General features: G+C 31.7%; 2 protein-coding genes across 3 annotated transcripts in view; one reads left to right on the top strand and one right to left on the bottom strand.

Annotated features, from left to right (window-relative positions):
- Positions 1-18177, bottom strand: part of LOC134839461 (uncharacterized) — a 595847-nt gene that overhangs the window by 1042 nt on the left and 576628 nt on the right. For both annotated transcript variants that reach the window (XM_063855030.1, XM_063855020.1), the window contains exons 2-3: positions 1584-1697; positions 186-374 (exon numbers count right to left, since the gene is read on the bottom strand). In XM_063855030.1, coding sequence (XP_063711100.1) covers positions 186-374; positions 1584-1690 — 296 coding nt within the window. In that variant the 5' untranslated portion in view covers positions 1691-1697. The remainder of the gene's footprint in view (positions 1-185; positions 375-1583; positions 1698-18177) is intronic.
- LOC134839386 (cilia- and flagella-associated protein 221-like) overlaps positions 1-18177 on the top strand; it is a 475835-nt gene that overhangs the window by 150231 nt on the left and 307427 nt on the right. The window lies entirely within an intron of this gene.

Below are 18177 nucleotides of genomic sequence, written 5' to 3'. Positions count from 1 at the left end.
ATGCGACGAAGAATAAGTTACATGAGAGTACCGCATAAAAGTATTCGGTAAAAGCATATTAACTATACCCAATTTGATGTGGATCTGAGAAAACGACTTCAACACCGAAATTTTATGACTTACGAAAAGAAAAACGATCTCGTAGGATTAAATACTTAAAAAACAACAATTTCAATGAACATCACTGCCTGCGATTTCTGACCGACTCCGGCACTTGGCTCAAGTCACAAGCGGCTGCACGCAGCTGAGTCACAAATGAGTCATAGGACGGATTTGTTTTGTACAACATCACGAGAGCCAGGCCAGTCGCCGAGTAGATGGAAGGTCTGAGAGGTGCAGCACGACAGCTGACTAGAGAAGATACGAGAACCGCCCTAGAGTAAGATATTTGTTAGCTTAGATCCTTTCCAAGTTTTCACTGCGTCCAGATAATAACATAATAGATACCATTGATGAATTGAACAAACTTTCAAAAATTTAAAAACGGCTCTATGGAGATTGTTAAATGCTGTCAAACTATATAAAAAAAAATCAAATGTTAGAAGTTATTGTCACGCAATTTTAAATGAAATTATGCTCCAAATCAACTTGAGTGGAATGCCCAGATACATTTTTCTTTATTCTGCGTTTGGAGTGTTAAATTGAATTTAAAAAAGTTAGAAAAAACAACAAACATAAGAATTATGAGACCTTAGAACAATCCGAAAAAAATACACTTTTTTTTTTACAAAAACGCATTTTTTTCGCATTATTTCTCTCAAAAACTATCGTAATTCAATATCGGATGAAATTGTCAAAAAAATAGCAACGGTTTGTGAGTTGGATGTTAAAGAGTTTTTAGAAAAATTGTGAAAGAAGATGCGACGCGTAAATGTTAACTTTTATTCAGCAAGCCCATCAGCAAAAAAGGCTTGTGTTTGACCAGCAAGGAGAAGCAAGCTTAAATAATACTCTGCTTCACATTGTGTTGCTACAATTTTATTCAACTGGAGCTTAATTATCCTCCTTCTTTAACTCCAATTATACCAAAAAAGCCTCCTGCAATTTAGTATTAGATTCATATATTATTGGTAATAAATGCTTGATTCATGAATTGACTTGTTACAATCAATCTAACGCTTTTTTACTTCATTGAGTTCACGGTAATACCTCTAGTCAAATGGACCAGGCAGTTGACTAAAGGAAGGAAGTCTCAAAAAACTGAGACAACTCGATTACCGGCTCAAATGAGCTGGACCCCCCACTTGTTCCTCTCACGCTAACTTATTAAATCATTTTGCACTAATTAAACCATTTTGTACAAGTTTTTTCATTTTATACTCTAGTAAACATATGATCGCCTCGCCTATATTTTCAAATGGCCTAATTTTGAAAAAAAAATACATATAAAGTAAAATTAATCGCGCTATATCTGAGTTTCCGAAGAGCAGGTAATTTCGATTTCAAAATCTGTGAACAAAAACTACGACTGAAGCTTTTTTTTCCCAGATTATTCGGATGTCGCACGGAAACAGGTATCTTTTAAAGGTTTTTAAGAGGAGTCTGTAAACATTGGACAATATATTTTAATAGCTTAGTCTTGCCTGTAATCAGCGACTATCTGGAATGCGTAGTCATTCATGCGTCCACAGCCCCGAGCGAAGGCTTTCGCTGTCACAGTGGCCCACCGGGACACCACAAAAAACAACATAAGTCTAAAATATGAAACAAGCAAACAAATAGTCTTTGAAACATGATTCAATCTAAACTGTCGATATAGACACAAGCAACGCTTCACTGCACATGCAAAATGCATAAAACAGTAAACATACATCAAGAAGTTCCAGCTGGTAGTGAAAAGAAACGTAAGTTGATTGAAACCAAAAATGCTGAGAATTGAGCTTAAAATGCGAAACAGTGATTTTGTAATGTTACAAAACGCCCCGCTTGAATAGTATTATCATAATTAAATACGATCAAAATCAATCAAAAATTTTGCCTATTTGCACTTAATAATTCTTCGTTAAAAAATTCTTTGAAAAACTTTAGAAAATGTGAGAACATTATGAAATTTTATTTTGAATCTTATTTATCAAATAAAAGAATCAAATATAAAAGCTTTATACTCAAATAAACTAAACAAATTTTAAGATTTCGAATAACTGTTAAAAAAATTCATAAGTTTTTCACATTCAAGATTAAGCAAGCAACTAATTAAGAGCAAGAGAAGATAAATATTGTTTTTGATTCACTTCAAGCAGCTTCTCGACAATTAATGTTACAAAAAAAACTGGACGATTGGATTTCATTTATGCGAAAAAAGCCAACCCAAAGTATTTGGGGTTACTTTTATGATTTATGAATTTCGTAAAAACATCAATTTTTCGAGAGTCGCACATGTTCAGTCTTAACTTGAACCCTTATCTATAAACTGTCAACTTTTTTGTCAACTTCTCAAAAGCTCGTAACAACAATCATTTTAAGGCGCAAATTTCATAAAGTTCTAGGAATAACAAAAATTCTAGAAATTTCGGTGTCGAACACTGGAAGTCTCAATTTTTCACAATTGAGTCTAAACCGTATGTAGTTTATAAAACAGGCACCCATAAGATAGAAGCAAGAAAACGAAAAAACTGAGTGATCAGTTTCATGGACTAATTAATTTCTATACAGTTTAAAAACATCCATATATCAAAATAATTTGATATTTGCATACTTTCAGACTTAAATCGGTAACCTGAACAGAGTTCCAAAATTTAGCAGAAACAATGAAAACAGCAAAAAATGCCAATCAAAACTTTTAGATTCAGATTTTTAGCAAAAATTATACACTGAACAAATTAAAGCCCGTACTTATAAGTATTTACACAATTTCAACTTTATTTGTTTCAATAAACTTTACATGAAGCTGAAAATGGATCGTAAATTAAAAATTAATGATTTTTCGAGCTTTAAAATTTCTTTTTTGATCTCACCACTCAAAGAGTGGAAACGAACTTTAAATGCGGCCAATTCGAACTACCTCAAAGAAAACTCGTAGGGGTCAAAAGAGGCGTCATAATAAAGCCCTTTTGATCGCGATTCGGATTCTAAAAAAAACTTGAATAATATCTGTGTCAAGAAAAACAGGTCTAAATATTTTCGATTTTCAGACTAGCGTAGGCAAAACTTGATAAGAGGGTCACCAATTGTAACCTCAATGTAATTAAAGCATAAGATTTATCTAGCATATTAGTCCTAATTCATTTGTCGTTTCTAGAAAAACAATAGAAAATTTCAATTTTGCAAATTATCATTTTAGATTTTTTTGGTCTAAATATTTGTGCTAAATGCACAGTAACCGGCTATCCTTGTTTTCAAAGGATATGAAAGATATTTCAAAAATTTATAATATTTCCTCTTAAACGAAAATTTGTTAGAAATCATTTTTCATAAAACTAAAACATTCATTTAAATTAACAAAGAGGCAAAGCGAAACTTTGCATCACTTGCAATGCAACGCAAACGTAGCATTGCAAGCTAGTAAAAAATTAGATGAAAATCGCTAAATCGAAAACTACGTAAGTAAACAGAAAAAAAATAGGATTCATTTATAAAAAACTCAACTTGTAAAAAATCTCAAATTTTAGAACAAAATAGATGTCCTTAAAGCTTTGAATTTCTAAAAAAAAATTAAGATTGACGCTTTTTTGATTAAATTAACCCAATTTGAGAAAATTTTATGTTACAGTTTATTGTCATTTTAGATTTTTTTTGGTCGAAATATTTGTGCTAAGTGCACAGCAACCAGCTATCCTTGTTTTCAAAGGATATAAAAGATACTAGCGCTTAACGCACCTTCGGTGCTTCGAAATTTTTCGACAGCTCATGAAAAAACGGCATATATTGGAAACAACATCTGCAAACTTTTAGTGTACTCTGACTGCACCGAATTACAGGGTTGGTAATTTCGAACTTTTAAAATTTTTTAATTCCCATTTTTAAAGCGTCATCTCAAAAACTTAATGGCCCCTGGAGAAATTTGGAGGCCAGATTTGCAACCACTGAGAGTCCCTGAGAGCACCCTACTATAGGGTTAGGAATCCAAAATTTTGTGAATTTTTTTTTAAACCTAAGTCTCGAAAACTAAAAAGACTTGAGCATTCATATTAAGAGGCAAGATTAGAGACGCCTGGGTGTACGCTGACAATAAAGGTTGTATCTTCATCAAGTTAGTATTTTCAAATTTTTGAATTTCTTTGTAGATAAGTTCTTCGAGAAATTTTGAAAAAATCAAAATACGTCACATCGCGGAAACTAAAAGCATTGAGCAGTCGCGTTTAGCAGTCGCATGTGGCAAGATTTGCAACTCTTTACAGTGCCCTGACAAAACCGAACTATAGCGTTGGAAATTTCAAATTTTGAAAAACAATTAATTTAAACTTTCTGAAATTTTCTGAAAAATTTTGAAAAAATCACAAAAATCGTCATATCTCGAAAACTACAAAGAACTGAGCAGTCATACTTGGAGGCAAGATTCGAAATCTTTGAGAGTACTCTGAAAAGAACTAACTACAGGGTTGGGAATTTCAGATTTTTAAAAACTAATAATAATTTAAGTTTTCTGAAAATTTTTGAAAAAATCACAAAAAAACGTCATATCTCGAAAACTACAAAGAACTGAGCAATCAAATTTGGAGGCAAGATTCGCAATCTTTGAGATTACTCTGACAGGACCCAACTACATGGTTTCAGATTTTACGAAAAAATTAATATTGGTTACTGAATTTTTTTTTGAAAAATCACAAAAAAACGTCACATCTCGAAAACTACAAAGATTTAAACAGTCATATTTGGAGGCAAGATTTGTAACTCTTTAGAGTACCCTGACAAAACCGAACTATAGCCTTGGAAATTTCAAATTTTGAAAAACAAATAATTTTAACTTTCTGAAGTTTTCTGCAAACTTTTGAAAAAATCACAAAAAACGTCATATCTCGAAAACTACAAAGAACTGAGCAGTCGTACTTGGAGGCAAGATTCGAAATCTTTGAGAGTACTCTGAAATGACCTAACTACAGGTTTGGGAATTTCAGATTTTTAAAAACTAATAATAATTTAAGTTTTCTGAAAGTTTTTGAAAAAATCACAAAAAAACGTCATATCTCGAAAACTACAAAGAACTGAGCAATCAAATTTGGAGGCAAGATTCGCAATCTTTGAGATTACTCTGACAGGACCCAACTACAGGGTTTCGAACTTTACGAAAAAAAATTAAAATTGGTTTCTGATTTTTTTTTTGAAAAATCACAAAAAAACGTCACATCTCGAAAACTACAAAGATTTAAACAGTCATATTTGGAGGCAAGATTTGTAACTCCTTAGGGTATTCCGACAGCACCCAACTACAAGATTGGGAATTTCAAATTTTGAGAAATAATAAATTAAAATTTTCTGAAAATTTTTGAAAAAATCACAAAAAACATCATATCTCGAAAACTACAAAGAATTGAGCAGTCATATTTGGAGGCAAGATTCGCAATCTTTGAGAATACTCTGACAGGACCCAACTACAGGGTTGGGAATATCAGATTTTGCGAAAAAATAATAATCTAAATTTTCTGAAAAATTTTTGAAAAAATCACAAAAAAAGTCTATCTCGAAAACTACAAGGATTTGAACAGTCATATTTGGAGGCAAGATTTGTAGTTCCTTAGAGTATTCTGACTGCACCCAACTACAGGGTTGGTAACTTCAAGTTTTGTAAATTATTTTATTTCAAATTTCTGAAAAAAATTTTGAAAAAATCAAAAGACGTCACATCGCGGAAAATAAAAGCATTGAGCAGTCGCATGTGGCAAGATTTGCAACTCTTTACAGTGCCCTGACAAAACCGAACTATAGCGTTGGAAATTTCAAATTTTGAAAAACAATTAATTTAAACTTTCTGAAATTTTCTGAAAAATTTTGAAAAAATCACAAAAAACATCATATCTCGAAAACTACAAAGAATTGAGCAGTCATATTTGGAGGCAAGATTCGCAATCTTTGAGAATACTCTGACAGGACCCAACTACAGGGTTGGGAATATCAGATTTTGCGAAAAAATAATAATCTAAATTTTCTGAAAAATTTTTGAAAAAATCACAAAAAAAGTCTATCTCGAAAACTACAAGGATTTGAACAGTCATATTTGGAGGCAAGATTTGTAGTTCCTTAGAGTATTCTGACTGCACCCAACTACAGGGTTGGTAACTTCAAGTTTTGTAAATTATTTTATTTCAAATTTCTGAAAAAAATTTTGAAAAAATCAAAAAACGTCACATCGCGGAAAATAAAAGCATTGAGCAGTCGCATGTGGCAAGATTTGCAACTCTTTACAGTGCCCTGACAAAACCGAACTATAGCGTTGGAAATTTCAAATTTTGAAAAACAATTAATTTAAACTTTCTGAAATTTTCTGAAAAATTTTGAAAAAATCACAAAAAACATCATATCTCGAAAACTACAAAGAATTGAGCAGTCATATTTGGAGGCAAGATTCGCAATCTTTGAGAATACTCTGACAGGACCCAACTACAGGGTTGGGAATATCAGATTTTGCGAAAAAATAATAATCTAAATTTTCTGAAAAATTTTTGAAAAAATCACAAAAAAAGTCTATCTCGAAAACTACAAGGATTTGAACAGTCATATTTGGAGGCAAGATTTGTAGTTCCTTAGAGTATTCTGACTGCACCCAACTACAGGGTTGGTAACTTCAAGTTTTGTAAATTATTTTATTTCAAATTTCTGAAAAAAATTTTGAAAAAATCAAAAAACGTCACATCGCGGAAAATAAAAGCATTGAGCAGTCGCATGTGGCAAGATTTGCAACTCTTTACAGTGCCCTGACAAAACCGAACTATAGCGTTGGAAATTTCAAATTTTGAAAAACAATTAATTTAAACTTTCTGAAATTTTCTGAAAAATTTTGAAAAAATCACAAAAATCGTCATATCTCGAAAACTACAAAGAACTGAGCAGTCATACTTGGAGGCAAGATTCGAAATCTTTGAGAGTACTCTGAAAAGAACTAACTACAGGGTTGGGAATTTCAGATTTTTAAAAACTAATAATAATTTAAGTTTTCTGAAAATTTTTGAAAAAATCACAAAAAAACGTCATATCTCGAAAACTACAAAGAACTGAGCAGTCGTACTTGGAGGCAAGATTCAAAATCTTTGAGAGTACTCTGAAATGACCTAACTACAGGTTTGGGAATTTCAGATTTTTAAAAACTAATTATAATTTAAGTTTTCTGAAAGTTTTTGAAAAAATCACAAAAAAACGTCATATCTCGAAAACTACAAAGAACTGAGCAATCAAATTTGGAGGCAAGATTCGCAATCTTTGAGATTACTCTGACAGGACCCAACTACAGGGTTTCGAACTTTACGAAAAAAAATTAAAATTGGTTTCTGAATTTTTTTTTGAAAAATCACAAAAAAACGTCACATCTCGAAAACTACAAAGATTTAAACAGTCATATTTGGAGGCAAGATTTGTAACTCCTTAGGGTATTCCGACAGCACCCAACTACAAGATTGGGAATTTCAAATTTTGAGAAATAATAAATTAAAATTTTCTGAAAATTTTTGAAAAAATCACAAAAAACATCATATCTCGAAAACTACAAAGAATTGAGCAGTCATATTTGGAGGCAAGATTTGTAACTCCTTAGAGTATTCTGACTGCACCCAACTACAGGGTTGGGAATATCAGATTTTGCGAAAAAAAAAATAATCTAAATTTTCTGAAAATTTTTTGAAAAAAATCACAAAAAAAGTCTATCTCGAAAACTACAAGGAATTGAACAGTCATATTTGGAGGCAAGATTTGTAACTCCTTAGAGTATTCTGACTGCACCCAACTACAGGGTTGGTAACTTCAAGTTTTGTAAATTATTTTATTTCAAATTTCTGAAAAAAATTTTGAAAAAATCAAAAAACGTCACATCGCGGAAAATAAAAGCATTGAGCAGTCGCATGTGGCAAGATTTGCAACTCTTTACAGTGCCCTGACAAAACCGAACTATAGCGTTGGAAATTTCAAATTTTGAAAAACAATTAATTTAAACTTTCTGAAATTTTCTGAAAAATTTTGAAAAAATCACAAAAATCGTCATATCTCGAAAACTACAAAGAACTGAGCAGTCATACTTGGAGGCAAGATTCGAAATCTTTGAGAGTACTCTGAAAAGAACTAACTACAGGGTTGGGAATTTCAGATTTTTAAAAACTAATAATAATTTAAGTTTTCTGAAAATTTTTGAAAAAATCACAAAAAAACGTCATATCTCGAAAACTACAAAGAACTGAGCAATCAAATTTGGAGGCAAGATTCGCAATCTTTGAGATTACTCTGACAGGACCCAACTACATGGTTTCAGATTTTACGAAAAAATTAATATTGGTTACTGAATTTTTTTTGAAAAATCACAAAAAAACGTCACATCTCGAAAACTACAAAGATTTAAACAGTCAAATTTGGAGGCAAGATTTGTAACTCCTTAGGGTACTCCGACAGCACCCAACTACAAGATTGGGAATTTCAAATGTTGAGAAATAATAAATTAAAATTTTCTGAAAATTTTTGAAAAAATCACAAAAAACACCATATCTCGAAAACTACAAAGAATTGAGCAGTCATATTTGGAGGCAAGATTCGCAATCTTTGAGAATACTCTGACAGGACCCAACTACAGGGTTGGGAATATCAGATTTTGCGAAAAAAAAATAATCTAAATTTTCTGCAAAATTTTTGAAAAAAAACACAAAAAAAGTCTATCTCGAAAACTACAAGGATTTGAACAGTCATATTTGGAGGGAGGCAAGATTTGTAACTCCTTAGAGTATTCTGACTGCACCCAACTACAGGGTTGGGAACTTCAAGTTTTGTAAATTATTTTATTTCAAATTTCTGAAAAAATTTTGAAAAAATCAAAAAACGTCACATCGCGGAAACTAGAAGCATTGAGCAGTCGCGTTTAGCAGTCGCATGTGGCAAGATTTGCAACTCTTTAGAGTACCCTGACAACACCGAACTATAGCGTTGGAAATTTCAAATTTTGAAAAACAATTAATTTAAACTTTCTGAAATTTTCTGAAAAATTTTGAAAAACTCACAAAAATCGTCATATCTCGAAAACTACAAAGAACTGAGCAGTCATACTTGGAGGCAAGATTCGAAATCTTTGAGAGTACTCTGAAAAGAACTAACTACAGGGTTGGGAATTTCAGATTTTTAAAAACTAAGAATAATTTAAGTTTTCTGAAAATTTTTGAAAAAATCACAAAAAAACGTCATATCTCGAAAACTACAAAGAACTGAGCAATCAAATTTGGAGGCAAGATTCGCAATCTTTGAGATTACTCTGACAGGACCCAACTACATGGTTTCAGATTTTACGAAAAAATTAATATTGGTTACTGAATTTTTTTTTGAAAAATCACAAAAAAACGTCACATCTCGAAAACTACAAAGATTTAAACAGTCATATTTGGAGGCAAGATTTGTAACTCCTTAGAGTATTCTGACTGCACCCAACTACAGGGTTGGGAACTTCAAGTTTTGTAAATTATTTTATTTCAAATTTCTGAAAAAATTTTGAAAAAATCAAAAAACGTCACATCGCGGAAACTAGAAGCATTGAGCAGTCGCGTTTAGCAGTCGCATGTGGCAAGATTTGCAACTCTTTAGAGTACCCTGACAACACCGAACTATAGCGTTGGAAATTTCAAATTTTGAAAAACAATTAATTTAAACTTTCTGAAATTTTCTGAAAAATTTTGAAAAAATCACAAAAATCGTCATATCTCGAAAACTACAAAGAACTGAGCAGTCATACTTGGAGGCAAGATTCGAAATCTTTGAGAGTACTCTGAAAGGAACTAACTACAGGGTTGGGAATTTCAGATTTTTAAAAACTAATAATAATTTAAGTTTTCTGAAAATTTTTGAAAAAATCACAAAAAAACGTCATATCTCGAAAACTACAAAGAACTGAGCAATCAAATTTGGAGGCAAGATTCGCAATCTTTGAGATTACTCTGACAGGACCCAACTACATGGTTTCAGACTTTACGAAAAAATTAATATTGGTTACTGAATTTTTTTTTGAAAAATCACAAAAAAACGTCACATCTCGAAAACTACAAAGATTTAAACAGTCATATTTGGAGGCAAGATTTGTAACTCCTTAGGGTACTCCAACAGCACCCAACTACAAGATTGGGAATTTCAAATTTTGAGAAATAATAAATTAAAATTTTCTGAAAATTTTTGAAAAAATCACAAAAAACATCATATCTCGAAAACTACAAAGAATTGAGCAGTCATATTTGGAGGCAAGATTCGCAATCTTTGAGAATACTCTGACAGGACCCAACTACAGGGTTGGGAATATCAGATTTTGCGAAAAAAAAATAATCTAAATTTTCTGAAATTTTTTTGAAAAAATCACAAAAAAAGTCTATCTCGAAAACTACAAGGATTTGAACAGTCATATTTGGAGGCAAGATTTGTAACTCCTTAGAGTATTCTGACTGCACCCAACTACAGGGTTGGGAACTTCAAGTTTTGTAAATTATTTTATTTCAAATTTCTGAAAAAATTTTGAAAAAATCAAAAAACGTCACATCGCGGAAACTAGAAGCATTGAGCAGTCGCGTTTAGCAGTCGCATGTGGCAAGATTTGCAACTCTTTAGAGTACCCTGACAACACCGAACTATAGCGTTGGAAATTTCAAATTTTGAAAAACAATTAATTTAAACTTTCTGAAATTTTCTGAAAAATTTTGAAAAAATCACAAAAATCGTCATATCTCGAAAACTACAAAGAACTGAGCAGTCATACTTGGAGGCAAGATTCGAAATCTTTGAGAGTACTCTGAAAGGAACTAACTACAGGGTTGGGAATTTCAGATTTTTAAAAACTAATAATAATTTAAGTTTTCTGAAAATTTTTGAAAAAATCACAAAAAAACGTCATATCTCGAAAACTACAAAGAACTGAGCAATCAAATTTGGAGGCAAGATTCGCAATCTTTGAGATTACTCTGACAGGACCCAACTACATGGTTTCAGACTTTACGAAAAAATTAATATTGGTTACTGAATTTTTTTTTGAAAAATCACAAAAAAACGTCACATCTCGAAAACTACAAAGATTTAAACAGTCATATTTGGAAGCAAGATTTGTAACTCCTTAGGGTACTCCGACAGCACCCAACTACAAGATTGGGAATTTCAAATTTTGAGAAATAACAAATTAAAATTTTCTGAAAATTTTTGAAAAAATCACAAAAAACATCATATCTCGAAAACTACAAAGAATTGAGCAGTCATATTTGGAGACAAGATTCGCAATCTTTGAGAATACTCTGACAGGACCCAACTACAGGGTTGGGAATATCAGATTTTGCGGGAAAAAAATAATCCAAATTTTCTGAAAATTTTTTGAAAAAATCACAAAAAAAGTCTATCTCGAAAACTACAAGGATTTGAACAGTCATATTTGGAGGCAAGATTTGTAACTCCTTAGAGTATTCTGACTGCACCCAACTACAGGGTTGGGAACTTCAAGTTTTGTAAATTATTTTATTTCAAATTTCTGAAAAAATTTTGAAAAAATCAAAAAACGTCACATCGCGGAAACTAAAAGCAATGAGCAGTCGCGTTTAGCAGTCGCATGTGGCAAGATTTGCAACTCTTTAGAGTACCCTGACAACACCGAACTATAGCTTTGGAAATTTCAAATTTTGAAAAACAATTAATTTAAACTTTCTGAAGTTTTCTGAAAAATTTTGAAAAAATCACAAAAATCGTCATGTCTCGAAAACTACAAAGAACTGAGCAGTCATACTTGGAGGCAAGATTCGAAATCTTTGAGAGTACTCTGAAAGGAACTAACTACAGGGTTGGGAATTTCAGATTTTTAAAAACTAATAATAATTTAAGTTTTCTGAAAATTTTTGAAAAAATCACAAAAAAACGTCATATCTCGAAAACTACAAAGAACTGAGCAATCAAATTTGGAGGCAAGATTCGCAATCTTTGAGATTACTCTGACAGGACCCAACTACATGGTTTCAGACTTTACCAAAAAAATTAATATAGGTTACTGAATTTTTTTTGAAAAATCACAAAAAAACGTCACATCTCGAAAACTACACAGATTTAAACAGTCATATTTGGAGGCAAGATTTGTAACTCCTTAGGGTACTCCGACAGCACCCAACTACAAGATTGGGAATTTCAATTTTTGAGAAATAACAAATTAAAATTTTGTGAAAAATTTTGAAAAAATCACAAAAAACATCATATCTCGAACAGTCATATTTGGAGGCAAGATTTGTAACTCCTTAGAGTATTCTGACTGCACCCAACTACAGGGTTGGGAACTTCAAGTTTTGTAAATTATTTTATTTCAAATTTCTGAAAAAATTTTGAAAAAATCAATAAACGTCACATCGCTGAAACTAAAAGCATTGAGCAGTCGCGTTTAGCAGTCGCATGTGGCAAGATTTGCAACTCTTTAGAGTACCCTGACAACACCGAACTATAGCGTTGGAAATTTCAAATTTTGAAAAACAATTAATTTAAACTTTCTGAAATTTTCTGAAAAATTTTGAAAAAATCACAAAAATCGTCATATCTCGAAAACTACAAAGAACTGAGCAGTCATACTTGGAGGCAAGATTCGAAATCTTTGAGAGTACTCTGAAAGGAACTAACTACAGGGTTGGGAATTTCAGATTTTTAAAAACTAATAATAATTTAAGTTTTCTGAAAATTTTTGAAAAAATCACAAAAAAACGTCATATCTCGAAAACTACAAAGAACTGAGCAATCAAATTTGGAGGCAAGATTCGCAATCTTTGAGATTACTCTGACAGGACCCAACTACATGGTTTCAGACTTTACGAAAAAATTAATATTGGTTACTGAATTTTTTTTTGAAAAATCACAAAAAAACGTCACATCTCGAAAACTACAAAGATTTAAACAGTCATATTTGGAAGCAAGATTTGTAACTCCTTAGGGTACTCCGACAGCACCCAACTACAAGATTGGGAATTTCAAATTTTGAGAAATAACAAATTAAAATTTTCTGAAAATTTTTGAAAAAATCACAAAAAACATCATATCTCGAAAACTACAAAGAATTGAGCAGTCATATTTGGAGACAAGATTCGCAATCTTTGAGAATACTCTGACAGGACCCAACTACAGGGTTGGGAATATCAGATTTTGCGGGAAAAAAATAATCCAAATTTTCTGAAAATTTTTTGAAAAAATCACAAAAAAAGTCTATCTCGAAAACTACAAGGATTTGAACAGTCATATTTGGAGGCAAGATTTGTAACTCCTTAGAGTATTCTGACTGCACCCAACTACAGGGTTGGGAACTTCAAGTTTTGTAAATTATTTTATTTCAAATTTCTGAAAAAATTTTGAAAAAATCAAAAAACGTCACATCGCGGAAACTAAAAGCAATGAGCAGTCGCGTTTAGCAGTCGCATGTGGCAAGATTTGCAACTCTTTAGAGTACCCTGACAACACCGAACTATAGCTTTGGAAATTTCAAATTTTGAAAAACAATTAATTTAAACTTTCTGAAGTTTTCTGAAAAATTTTGAAAAAATCACAAAAATCGTCATGTCTCGAAAACTACAAAGAACTGAGCAGTCATACTTGGAGGCAAGATTCGAAATCTTTGAGAGTACTCTGAAAGGAACTAACTACAGGGTTGGGAATTTCAGATTTTTAAAAACTAATAATAATTTAAGTTTTCTGAAAATTTTTGAAAAAATCACAAAAAAACGTCATATCTCGAAAACTACAAAGAACTGAGCAATCAAATTTGGAGGCAAGATTCGCAATCTTTGAGATTACTCTGACAGGACCCAACTACATGGTTTCAGACTTTACCAAAAAAATTAATATAGGTTACTGAATTTTTTTTGAAAAATCACAAAAAAACGTCACATCTCGAAAACTACACAGATTTAAACAGTCATATTTGGAGGCAAGATTTGTAACTCCTTAGGGTACTCCGACAGCACCCAACTACAAGATTGGGAATTTCAATTTTTGAGAAATAACAAATTAAAATTTTGTGAAAAATTTTGAAAAAATCACAAAAAACATCATATCTCGAACAGTCATATTTGGAGGCAAGATTTGTAACTCCTTAGAGTATTCTGACTGCACCCAACTACAGGGTTGGGAACTTCAAGTTTTGTAAATTATTTTATTTCAAATTTCTGAAAAAATTTTGAAAAAATCAAAAAACGTCACATCGCTGAAACTAAAAGCATTGAGCAGTCGCGTTTAGCAGTCGCATGTGGCAAGATTTGCAACTCTTTAGAGTACCCTGACAACACCGAACTATAGCGTTGGAAATTTCAAATTTTGAAAAACAATTAATTTAAACTTTCTGAAGTTTTCTGAAAAATTTTGAAAAAATCACAAGAATCGTCATGTCTCGAAAACTACAAAGAACTGAGCAGTCATACTTGGAGGCAAGATTCGAAATCTTTGAGAGTACTCTGAAAGGAACTAACTACAGGGTTGGGAATTTCAGATTTTTAAAAACTAATAATAATTTAAGTTTTCTGAAAATTTTTGAAAAAATCACAAAAAACCGTCATATCTCGAAAACTACAAAGAACTGAGCAATCAAATTTGGAGGCAAGATTCACAATCTTTGAGATTACTCTGACAGGACCCAACTACATGGTTTCAGACTTTACCAAAAAAATTAATATAGGTTACTGAATTTTTTTTTTGAAAAATCACAAAAAAACGTCACATCTCGAAAACTACACAGATTTAAACAGTCATATTTGGAGGCAAGATTTGTAACTCCTTAGGGTACTCCGACAGCACCCAACTACAAGATTGGGAATTTCATTTTTTGAGAAATAATAAATTAAAATTTTCTGAAAAATTTTGAAAAAATCACAAAAAACATCATATCTCGAAAACTACAAAGAATTGAGCAGTCATATTTGGAGCCAAGATTCGCAATCTTTGAGAATACTCTGACAGGACCCAACTACAGGGTTGGGAATATCAGATTTTGCGAAAACAAATAATAATTTAAGTTTTCTGAAAATTTTTGAAAAAATCACAAAAAAACGTCATATCTCGAAAACTACAAAGAACTGAGCAATCAAATTTGGAGGCAAGATTCGCAATCTTTGAGATTACTCTGACAGGACCCAACTACTTGGTTTCAGAGTTTACCAAAAAAATTAATATAGGTTACTGAATTTTTTTTGAAAAATCACAAAAAAACGTCACATCTCGAAAACTACAGATTTAAACAGTCATATTTGGAGGCAAGATTTGTAACTCCTTAGGGTACTCCGACAGCACCCAACTACAAGATTGGGAATTTCAATTTTTGAGAAATAACAAATTAAAATTTTCTGAAAAATTTTGAAAAAATCACAAAAAACATCATATCTCGAACAGTCATATTTGGAGGCAAGATTTGTAACTCCTTAGAGTATTCTGACTGCACCCAACTACAGGGTTGGGAACTTCAAGTTTTGTAAATTATTTTATTTCAAATTCTGAAAAAATCTCAAAAATCGTCTTATCTTGTTAACTAAAATGATCGGGCATTCAAAATTGGAGGCCAAATTCGCCACCCCTAATTCGATATTGGGCTGCTTAATTTAAACTCGGTAAAGTAACCACTAAAATCAAATTGGAAAATCAAAAAAAAAATTCTTAACCATTGCAATATATGATATAACTTAAACATGTAAAAATAATACGTTGAAAAAGCTAAAACATGGCGAGATAGTGAAGCCCGCATTTAAATATATAATAGATTTCAAAAATTTATATTTTTTCCTCTTAAACGAAAATTTGTTAGAAATCATTTTACATAAAACTAAAACATTCATTTAAATTAACAAAGAGGCAAAGCGGAACCTTGCACCACTTGCAAGGTAACGCAAGCCTAGCATTGCAAGCTAGTAAAAAAGAAATGAGATGGTAATCGCTAATTCGAAAACTACGTAAGTAAACAGAAAAAAATTAGGATTCATTTTTTTTAAATCTCAACTTGTAAAAAATTTCAAATTTTAGAACAAAATACATGTCCTTAAAGCTTTGAATTTCTAAAAAAAAATTAAGATTGACGCTTTTTTGATTAAATTAACCCAATTTGAGAAAATTTTATTTTACAGTTAATTGTCATTTTAGATTTTTTTTGGTCGAAATATTTGTGCTAAGTGCACAGCAACCGGCTATCCTTGTTTTCAAAGGTTATAAAAGATACTAGCGCTTAACGCACCTTCGGTGCTTCGAAATTTTTCGACAGCTCATGAAAAAACCGCATATATTGAAAACAACATCTGCAAACTTTTAGTGTACTCTGACTGCACCGAATTACAGGGTTGGTAATTTCGAACTTTTAAAATTTTTTAATTCCCATTTTTAAAGCGTCATCTCAAAAACTTAATGGCCCTTGGAGAAATTTGGAGGCCAGATTTGCAACCACTGAGAGTCCCTGAGAGCACCCTACTATAGGGTTAGGAATCCAAAATTTTGTGAATTTTTTTTTAAAACCTAAATTCCCGAAAAAAAAAAAATGAAAAAAAACGTCGTATCTCGAAAACTAAAAAGATTTGAGCATTCATATTAAAAGGCAAGATTAGAGACGCCTGGGTGTACGCTGACAATAAAGGTTGTATCTTCATCAAGTTAGTATTTTCAAATTTTTGAATTTCTTTGTAGATAAGTTCTTCGAGAAATTTTGAAAAAATCAAAATACGTCACATCGCGGAAACTAAAAACATTGAGCAGTCGAGTTTAGCAGTCGCATGTGGCAAGATTTGCAACTCTTTAGAGTACCCTGACAACACCGAACTTTAGCGTTGGAAATTTCAAATTTTGAAAAACAATTAATTTAAACTTTCTGAAGTTTTCTGAAAACTTTTGAAAAAATCACAAAAAACGTCATATCTCGAAAACTACAAAGAACTGAGCAGTCATACTTGGAGGCAAGATTCGAGATCTTTGAGAGTAGTCTGAAAGGACCTAACTACAGGTTTGGGAATTTCAGATTTTTAAAAACTAATAATAATTTAAGTTTTCTGAAAGTTTTTGAAAAAATCACAAAAAAACGTCATATCTCGAAAAGTACAAAGAACTGAGCAATCAAATTTGGAGGCAAGATTCGCAATCTTTGAGATTACTCTGACAGGACCCAACTACAGGGTTTCGAACTTTACGAAAAAAAATTAAAATTGGTTTCTGAATTTTTTTTTGAAAAATCACAAAAAAACGTCACATCTCGAAAACTACAAAGATTTAAACAGTCATATTTGGAGGCAAGATTTGTAACTCCTTAGGGTACTCCGACAGCACCCAACTACAAGATTGGGAATTTCAAATTTTGAGAAATAATAAATTGAAATTTTCTGAAAAATTTTGAAAAAATCAAAAAACGTCACATCGCGGAAACTAAAAGCATTGAGCAGTCGCGTTTAGCAGTCGCATGTGGCAAGATTTGCAACTCTTTAGAGTACCCTGACAACACCGAACTATAGCGTTGGAAATTTCAAATTTTGAAAAACAATTAATTTAAACTTTCTGAAGTTTTCTGAAAAATTTTGAAAAAATCACAAAAATCGTCATATCTCGAAAACTACAAAGAACTGAGCAGTCATACTTGGAGGCAAGATTCGAAATCTTTGAGAGTACTCTGAAAGGAACTAACTACAGGGTTGGGAATTTCAGATTTTTAAAAACTAATAATAATTTAAGTTTTCTGAAAGTTTTTGAAAAAATCACAAAAAAACGTCATATCTCGAAAAGTACAAAGAACTGAGCAATCAAATTTGGAGGCAAGATTCGCAATCTTTGAGATTACTCTGACAGGACCCAACTACAGGGTTTCGAACTTTACGAAAAAAAATTAAAATTGGTTTCTGAATTTTTTTTTGAAAAATCACAAAAAAACGTCACATCTCGAAAACTACAAAGATTTAAACAGTCATATTTGGAGGCAAGATTTGTAACTCCTTAGGGTACTCCGACAGCACCCAACTACAAGATTGGGAATTTCAAATTTTGAGAAATAATAAATTGAAATTTTCTGAAAAATTTTGAAAAAATCAAAAAACGTCACATCGCGGAAACTAAAAGCATTGA

Source organism: Symsagittifera roscoffensis, chromosome 1, assembly GCF_963678635.1.
Source record: "Symsagittifera roscoffensis chromosome 1, txSymRosc1.1, whole genome shotgun sequence".
NCBI lineage: Eukaryota > Metazoa > Xenacoelomorpha > Acoela > Convolutidae > Symsagittifera > Symsagittifera roscoffensis.
This window is presented reverse-complemented; position numbering and strand designations above follow the sequence as displayed.